The 9,653-nt window shown below is 33.9% G+C and overlaps 1 protein-coding gene across 5 annotated transcripts in view; it reads left to right on the top strand.

Moving 5' to 3' along the window:
* The window catches only part of LOC106875473 (tubby-related protein 4), a 682,417-nt gene that overhangs the window by 542,250 nt on the left and 130,514 nt on the right, over window positions 1–9,653 (top strand). For all 5 annotated transcript variants that reach the window (XM_052966219.1, XM_014923631.2, XM_014923630.2 and 2 more), the window contains one exon: window positions 6,700–6,927. In XM_052966219.1, the coding sequence (XP_052822179.1) occupies window positions 6,700–6,927 (228 nt within the window). The remainder of the gene's footprint in view (window positions 1–6,699; window positions 6,928–9,653) is intronic.

Genomic DNA, 9,653 nt, shown 5'->3' with positions numbered 1-9,653 from the left:
ATATATATATATATATATATATATATATATATATATAAAGAAAATCAAGTGAAGTAGTATTGTGAATGATTGACACACCCAATAATCAGTCACAGTGTAGCTTCACTAAACATAAAATATTAAAACAAGTAAATTTCTGCTTCATTAGTCTCTTGAAGAAAAACAGAAAAAAATCTATCTGTCAAAATATTTCTATAACCTTTTCTTCCGTTACATTTACTGTTTTAAAAACTACTTTACATTATAGTTGTCACCAGAACCTAGTATGAAATATCAAACTCTTATCCATGATATCAAATGAATAGTCTGGATAGTCACACATGCTTGAGCATGTCTTAAGTTATTTGGTAATTCTTGAAAATAAATTGTTTCTTTTTTTCTTTTCTATTTTGGTTTGCTTTTTGCTTGAACTTTTCTTAATATTTTAACTCATGTAAAATATTTTAAAACACTACTAAAAGTAACAAGTTCTTTACTGTACTGTGTCTTGTTTTAGCATCTGTGATGATACTCTCATCATTTCCAATACTTTTTCAGCTAAACTAATGATTTGAAACAATCTTTCACCTTCCATTGTGCATCTTTCCAGTAGTTATGTACTTAACAAGTTATCTTATCTATTTTTTTATAAAGACTTATGATCTTTTTCTGTTGAGCACATTATTGTTATTATTATTATTATTATTATTATTATTATTATTATTATTATTATTATTATTATTATTATCATCATCATTATCATTATCATTATTATTATTAAAAAGGTAGTGAGCTGGCAGAATCGTTAGTATACCAGGAGAAGTGCTTAGTGGTATTTCGTCTGTTGCTACATTTTGAGTTCAAATTCTGCTGAGGTCGACTTTGCCTTTCATCCTTTCAGGGTCGATAAATTAAGTATCAGTGAAACATTGGGGCCAGTGTAATCAAGTAGTCCCCTCCTACCAAAATTTCAGGCCTCGTGTCTACAATATTATTATTATTATTATTAATAATAATGATAATAAAGCTGCTGCTTTCTTACTCAATATTTCATACTAAAACATTTCTGTTGTGATGCCATACCAGATGGAAAATCTCAACTTAACATACCCTTTCCTTGCCCATAGTATTTCCAATAACTGATTTTATCAGTTGAGAGGCCTAATTTTTGTTTCAATCCTATATTTTTTCTGTTATACATTGGAATTATGCAAAAATATTTAATTTGTATAATATTTATAGCAAGAGTAGAATTAGAAGATTGATATAAATATTAGAAGAGGTACTTACAGTAACATATTAAAGATCTGTAATTCAACTCTACCTAGTTGTCTTGGGTTTGGGGCTGAGGTGAAATAGAGAGTTGGTACGACATTGGTGCAGAATATTATTTAGATCATATGTTTCACAATCATTTTCAAACACTTTGGCAATCTACAATCCTACTGATGAATTTTCATTAAGCAAAAACATGTCCAGAATGGTCTTTCGAATATTTCTACTTCAAAAATAAAAATAACAATCACAAAATGATATTTTTGTCTCTGAATGAATATTTCCTTCTACTTTAGCTTTTTAATGTTCCATGCATTAAAATGCTTTTACCCATTTAACTATAGCAAACATTTTAACTCAAGACTCAAAGCTAAAATTTTCCCAAAGTTATCTCTAATCTGTAAACATATGTTATACTATATGAGAGCCAGTCTTAGCTGGAGACAAATAGAAAAAAATCACTTTAAATTAATGCTGTTCAAGAATAATCCAATTTTGCCACCTTCTCTATTATTTTTGATAAACTCTTCTTAGGGTAAGGAACAAAGTTGCAACTTATTAAAAATGTGTTAGAATAAATATTAATCCCAAGTCAGAAATAACCACATTTTAGCTTATAAAGATGTTTACGTTCTATTTACTGGTGGACATAAGCATGGCTGAATGATTCAGAGGTTTTGTGAGTTTTGGGGTTCATTCATATCTTTAGTAAGTGTCTTCTACTATAGCTGCATTTCAATTTGAGCCTTGTGAATGAAATTAGGTAGTCAGATGACTCATCCATGTAATTCAAAGGTTTAGCTTTGTCGCAAAATACATCACATTGATTTTGCCTGAAGATTACATTGAGAGTACACATGTCTTTGGAATACTTAGCCACTAATGTACTTACAGTGTGTAGCTTAGTTGATTGAACTACTAGAATAATCATCAAAACTAATGTAAGGTTCATTTACTTTACTTTATTTACCAGCTACTAATAGAACTAAACTATATTTTTCTGTAAATGGGTAGTTTGTTTACCAACTGGAATCACACTTATTTCAAAACAATACACAATAGTTTATACAGGTCAACATAATCTAGTGGATGTTCTTGTTGTTTACTCCGAAGCCAGCTCTGTTTCAGCAGAACTATGATCAAAGGCATTTTATCAATAGTTGTGACATTCTTTTAGATAAGTATATCTAGGACTGCATTGCCCAATGTATTTTACCATTTTTCTAAGCTGTAGAGTGGATTATGAGTGAGATTTGGCTTCTATTTTTTGTAGGTTGAGCAACCTCATAGATACTCCTTCATGGAATCGTATGGGAGATGTATTGTAAAAGATACACTGTTGTGTAGATCTAAGGCTTAATTTTATGTTTTTAAATTTAAGTTATCTACAACAGCAAAAACTTTATGTGTTGAATGTTGTCTTCAATGCCAGTCTCCATTTAATATTCATCACATCCATGTGAGAAGACTAACTTCTGGAAAAGAAATTTGCATAAACTGTCTCTCCTGTCTGTTGTTTAGATTACAACAATCTCTTCATAGAAAGAAGAATACAAATTAAGACTGTCTGGAGGTTTGACAGCACAACCAGACCTCTGGTTAAGTGCAGGGTAGTTAAGCTTTTTTATACACATTAGGAGAGCCAGCAGGATTGTCTCTTTCAGAATTAAATGGTCAGTGCATTCAGGTTACACACTCCTGGTACTAATGTTCTTTTTAGTTTCCTCTAACATGAAGTCAGTTGCAGATTTTTGCTATTCTTAGTGTTTTATTAGGAACAACTTAAGGTTTTAATAATCTAATAGTTTAGTATTGGATGTTATCACTAGATAATAGTGAGGCATAAAGATTTTCTGTTTGGTGAAGTCTATGGTCATCATCATTTAATGTCCACTTTCCATACTGGCATGGGTTGGGTGGTTTGACTGAGGACTGGCGAGCCAGATGGCTACACTAGGCTCCAATCTGATTTGGCAGAGTTTCTACAGCTGGATGCCTTTCCTAATGTCAACTACTCCAAGAGTGTAGTGGGTGCTTTTACGTGCCACTGGCATGAGGGCCAGTCAGGCGGTACTGGTAACGGCCATGCTCAAATGGTGTTTTTTACGTGCCACCTGCACAGGAGCCAGTTCAGCGGCACTTGCAACAACCTTGCTCGAATGTTGTTTTTCACATGCCACCAGCACAAGTGCTAGTAAAACAACGCTGGTAACGATCAAGCTCAAATGTTGTTTTTTACGTGCCACGAGCACAGGAGCCAGTTCACGGCCCTGGCAACAATCATGCTTGGATGGTGCTCTTAGCACAGATGCCAGTCATGCGGTGCTGTCATCAAATTTGATTTTGATTTCACTTGCCTCAACAGGTCTTCGCAAACAGGTCTTCGCAAACAGAGTTTAGTATCCAATAAAGGAAAGGTAGGCATAAGTGGGCTGGTTACACCACTGGCATAGGGCACAGGTTATGGTCTCACTTGGCTTGCCAGGTCTTCTCAAGCACAGCATATTTCCAAAGGTCACTAGTCATTGCCTCGGTGAGGCCTAATGTTCAAAGGTCTTGCTTCACCACCTCATCCCAGGTCTTCCTGGGTCTACCTCTTCCACAGGTTCCCTCAACTGCTAGGGTGACACTTTTTCACACAGCTGTCTTCATCCATTCTCACCACATGACCATACCAGCGCAGTCGTCTCTCTTGCACACCACAACTGATGCTTCTTAGGTCCAACTTTTCTCTCATGGCACTTACATTCTGTCGAGTATGCACACTAACATTACACATCCAGTGGAGCATACTGGCTTCCAGTATGAATAAATTATAATTTATGCTATAAATACTCTGCTTTAAATTAAAGAGGTGCAGTTTCCATGACCACTGCAAAAACTCCTACATTGGTGATACTAATGTAGTTGATGTTTAGTTTGATCATTGGTAGTTGATCATTACTGAGAAAGCTCATAGGCAGAAAACCAATTCTAGATGGATACTGTTATCAGAAAAAAAGATTAGGTGAAGTGTTTAGTACAAGATCTTGGGGGTGGGTTACTGTAGAAGTGATGAGTAGCAGATTGACAAATGTGATTCATGCAACTGAGGACAAAGAAGTGCAACTAGCTAGTTTAGAGAAAACTATTCCTTTGTAGTAGGGGAAGATACAGTTAAGTCATATGTATGTAGAAGCAGCTTTGGTCTTGATATGACTTACTTGAGTTTTGTAGAGGGTAAATAATAATAATAATAATAATAATAATAATAATAATAATAATAATAACAATTATAATCCTTTCTACTATGGGCACAAATATTCAGGGAGGGGGCTAGTATTCAAGTGGTGTTTATTTTATTGACCCTGAAAGGCTGAAAGGCAAATTCAGTCTTGGCAGAATTTGAATTCAAACTATAAAGACAGATGGATTGCTATCAAGCACTTTGTCTGGCATGCTAACGATTCTGCCAGTTTGCTCCTCATCATCATTGATGATAATGACAACAATGACAACCCTTTATACTATAGGCACAAGCCTTGAAATTTTGGTGAGAGGGGGCTAGTTAATTGCATCAACTTCAGTGCTCAACTAGTACTCACTTTATTGACCCTGAAAGGATGAAAGCAAAGTTTACCTCAGCAGCACTTGAACTTAGAATGTAAAGGCAGAAGAAATGCTACTAAGCATTTTGTCTGGTGTGCTGATGATTTTACCAGCTCACCACCTTAATAATAATAATGATAAAGGTTGAAATATTTCTTTACTCCTGAAGAGCAACTACATTTTAGTGGGGGTTGTTGTTTTAGCAATGTTATGCATATGAGTTTACTATAAAATGTTACTTGTTGTGAAACTTTGTGGTTATAATTCTATCCTGTTTAAATGTAGGAAAGATGTACAAAACATCCTCGATATGTATTGTGATAGGTAATGCAATCAAACCTCTAGTTAACTGCTAAGGCTGTTGAAGCAGATTAGACTTTTGTATCTCCTTGAAACCTGATCGCATGATTTGACTGAATCAATAGTCTTTGTGTTGCTTCACTAAACAAATATCAAAACAGAAGTCTGTGCAAGGATGGTATAAGGTATCTAGATTGTAAGCAGGATGAGCACACATGAACAGAAAGTTAAGGAGGTGTAAAGGGTGATATCATCTACATTGTAGTGCATTAGAAGCAAGTCATTATTGCACATAAGGAAAAAGTAGAAGGTTTTGACTATATTGTAATTGTACTGTAAATTATCTTCGTAGGGGCTGGTATCTGGAGCCATGACTGACCTGTAATACCAGAGGGGTTCAGCTTCTAGGTGTATTGCACTATATGTTATTCCATAATACAGAAATAGATAGAGTATTGTAGTTCGCTTGAAGCATTGTGTATTGTTTGTAAAGAATAAAAGTTTAGAATGGTACGACAATGCACTATAAAACAAGAAATGGACTATATACTTGTTGTAATTTGGTTATCTATAGTCCGATGATATTTCAGAATTACAATTCCTTCTTCAGGTCTTCTTAGCTGGATGTTCTAGTTTACATACTGACTACACCTAACTAGGTATACTCCTAGTTAGATGTAGTATATCTGGTTACATATATTGGAGTACAAGGATTTAGAGAGGACTACCCTGGTCCCCATTGTGATGATCTGCTCTAATACCAATTTCAGTATAGGATACAGTATATCTTTCAAGAGCAGCAATTATTTCAGGCTCTTTCACAGTTTCCTCTCATGTTTATTCTGTTTCCATATGACTGATATTCAAATAGCACACCATTTAGTGCTCTGAGATATCTAATCCTTTTACAGTGTTTCTCCCAAATAGGCTTATATGGAATAATGTATTATTTTCATAATATGCAGTATTTTTTTCTCATAAAAGACTTTGAATAAACAATTTTTTAACGGCCATAATTCTAATGAAATGCACTATATATGTGCTTCAATAAATTTTGAAAATACTTAAGATTTTGAAAGTATATCTGGTTAACGGGATTTTTCATTATTGTGCTAGTGTTTGGAACATAATAAAAGGTTCTTACATAAAATTATGATGGAAAATTATAATATTAATATGAACATTTTAGAACAATGCATTTTGTGCTATAGGATCAGAGATGGTCTCCAGTAGAATGGTATGTTGTAAATAAGATGGTTTATCAAAATCTTCATGTCTGCAAGAGGAGAACAATATCAAAGTATGTAGGATATGATAGTCATGAGAATAGTGTATATCAGGTTGAAATCAGTTTAATCAATATAGATACATAGTGAATTATTTTCGACTGGTTTTAATGGATATGGAAATAAGGAAACACTCAAGAGTAAGTAGGTATAACTGCCAAGTATTCAGCTAAATGAAGCTACAATGGTTAAAAATTTGAAAGAAAATCAGATAGTTTATTGTTTCTATTCTGCTTCAACTTGATTTATTGTTTCTTTCCTTCTTTTTCAGGGAAGACCAGTGACTGCTCTGACATGGGGCCACAATGACCGCAGGTTGTTTATAGCATCAGGCTGTGAGATTTATGTAGCTTGGATTAGCAAGATAGTGCCCCCACTCCAGTTTTATTGCCAAAGAACTATACAGAAAGCCATTCGAGAAGAAAATAAACTCAGGAAATTACCTTTACCAAGTAAACTTAGAAATGGTGTGAAGGCACTGTTCTCTCCCACAGTGAAGGTAAGAAATAATTCAACAGAAAAATATCTATATATATAAGCCGGCGAGCTGGCAGAAACGTTAGCACGCCGGGCGAAATGCTTAGCCGTATTTCGTCTGCCGTTATGTTCTGAGTTCAAATTCCGCCGAGGTCGACTTTGCCTTTCATCCTTTCGGGATTGATAAATTAAGTACCAGTTACGCACTGGGGTCGATGTAATTGACTTAATCCCTTTGTCTGTCCTTGTTTGTCCCCTCTATGTTTAGCCCCTTGTGGGCAATAAAGAAATTTAAAAAATATCTATATATCCATAAGTACTTTACAGGTTAACACCAACTGCTTGTCAGATAATGGTAACCAGGTTTGTTGAAAAATTTATTTAGATTCATTTATCTTTTCTTTTTATTTCTATTTCATTTCATGTATATATTACTATTTTCACATTCTTTCATTTAAATTCATATTCAGATCAATTAACTGCCCCCAACCACCAATAAATAAATAAATAAAATAAAATAAAATATCCTAGAGGGTGAAAATTTATAAATAGTGCAAGAGATTGTTGAAGAATCATTACTTATAAATTTAGTGATAAAAAAGAGGAATAATTTGACATGCAGAGGCATGACTGTATAGTAAGAAGCTTGCCTCCCAACCACATGGTTCCAGGTTCAGTCTTACTGTGTGGAACCCTTAGGCAAGTGTCTTCTACTATAGCCTCAGGCTGACCAAAAATTTGTAAGTGGATTTGGGATATGGAAACTGAAAGAAGCCCATTGTGTGTGTGTGTGTGTGTGTATGTGTCTTTGTGTCTGTGTTTTGTTTCCCACCACTGCTTGACGACCAGTGTTGGTATGCTTACATCCCTGTAACCTATCAATTTGGCAAAAGAGACCAATAAAAGAAATGCCAGGCTTAAAAGATAAAAAGGTACTGGGGTCGATTCATTAGACTGAAAATTCTCTCAAAACAGTGCCCCAGCATGGCTGCAGTTTAATGACTGAAACAAATAGAAAACAAAAGATGCTTAGATTTGAACTTGGAAACATTGGATAAAAGTAACTGTTAGCCTTGCAACTGATTTATAATTTTACAACATGACTATAGAGTAAAAAGTATTACAAAATATATTTTTGTATCCTTCACTACAAAAGCATGGAAAAAATATTTAACTTTTATCTTGCAATTCTTATGAGACCTAATTAAGCTTTGTTGAAAAGATTGTTTATACAAATACTGGTTACATCATTTAAAAGTAGCTGCTGAAGAATATTTGCTTGAGCTTGTTGAATGAGTGTTATTTAAGACACTTTTTTCATTCAAATATTCACCATACTAACATATATAGAAGTCAGAGGACAAAAATGAACAAACTTTATTTTGTCTTTGAGTTTTACTGTTTTCTTTTTTTAATATGTTAATTTTTCACATCTACTAATGTACAAGATCATACAACTTCTTAGTGATTCTCGTCATACATGTTACTATTGCAACATGTGGTGAGGGATAAGTTTTACAGAAAAATGCCAATAAGACCAAAACATAATCAGAGTTGTCTCCCATACTTGTTGAAATGATGAAAATATTTGTCGTTAAGCTTAATGTCTTTTCCTCAATACTTACTTAAGTCCATCTGTTTGAATCTTCTACTCTCACTAATATTCTTCTCATTTGTCATGATTTCAGATCTACTGGTCGGGGTGGGGCTTCTATTATTTCTAGACAAAATGTTCTAATCTACATTACTTCAGTTCATCAAGCTGTTGGGAATAGGTGACAGATTATCTGGGAATGAGATTTGTGATACACCAACTTTCTATTCGGTGAAAGAGTTTTTCTCATACACCATATTACTACAAGTAAGCATTGATGCTTAAAGGCCTTGGTGAGACTTAGAAGGCAAAAAAATACAACAATAAAAAGCATACAGAGTATTATGATATCTTATTTCTCAAATCATTAAACAGCTTTCTCTTCAGACCCTGAAATACTATCTACAAGGAATTGATTTTTCCCACAAGATAATTTCTGAAGAATTACTAAGATTATTCACCGAATCACACAAATTACTTATCCACAAATCACTACTTATTCAGGAAGGTTATCTACCAACCATGATATATTTTCTGAAGTCATAATTATGATTGCACATTGAATGAAAAGAAAGAAAATGTTTTCTAGGAATCATGGCTTGACCCTAATTTTGATTTCCTGTATGATCATTGAATATAAAACTTTCGTTGATAATAGTCATCTCAATCATACGTAGAACTCATTTCATCTACTATTGCATTATCAATTATAATTTTCCATGAACATAAGATACTTCTCTTCTTATTCTCCCTCATCACTTCCCCATAATTGTTTCCCTTTCTCCCCCTCCTCTTCTCCTAAAAACATAATTGACACTGCTGCCATTAAGGACAGTGACCACAGGCAAGAAACTCACTAAGATTAAACAGTGCACTCCAAACACACCCGCATGCCCATAACCACTGTGATGTCCAAACAACATCCTTTATCCAAATCAGCTTCCTGCCGATTATTATTATTATTATTACTTGATTTCACTTAGGTTTCTTCTTATTCCTGAGATTATTATTATTATTTGTGTTTTTCAATTTCCTTACATCTTATTCACTGTTATCCTTGTTGAATTTCTCTTTATCCATTAACTTTTAGCTTTCCCCAGGATATACTGCAACTTGCACGTATTCCACTTATATATATATATATATATATATAT

This window comes from Octopus bimaculoides, chromosome 3 (genome assembly GCF_001194135.2).
Source record: "Octopus bimaculoides isolate UCB-OBI-ISO-001 chromosome 3, ASM119413v2, whole genome shotgun sequence".
In the NCBI taxonomy this organism is placed as follows: Eukaryota; Metazoa; Mollusca; class Cephalopoda; order Octopoda; family Octopodidae; genus Octopus; species Octopus bimaculoides.
This window is presented reverse-complemented; position numbering and strand designations above follow the sequence as displayed.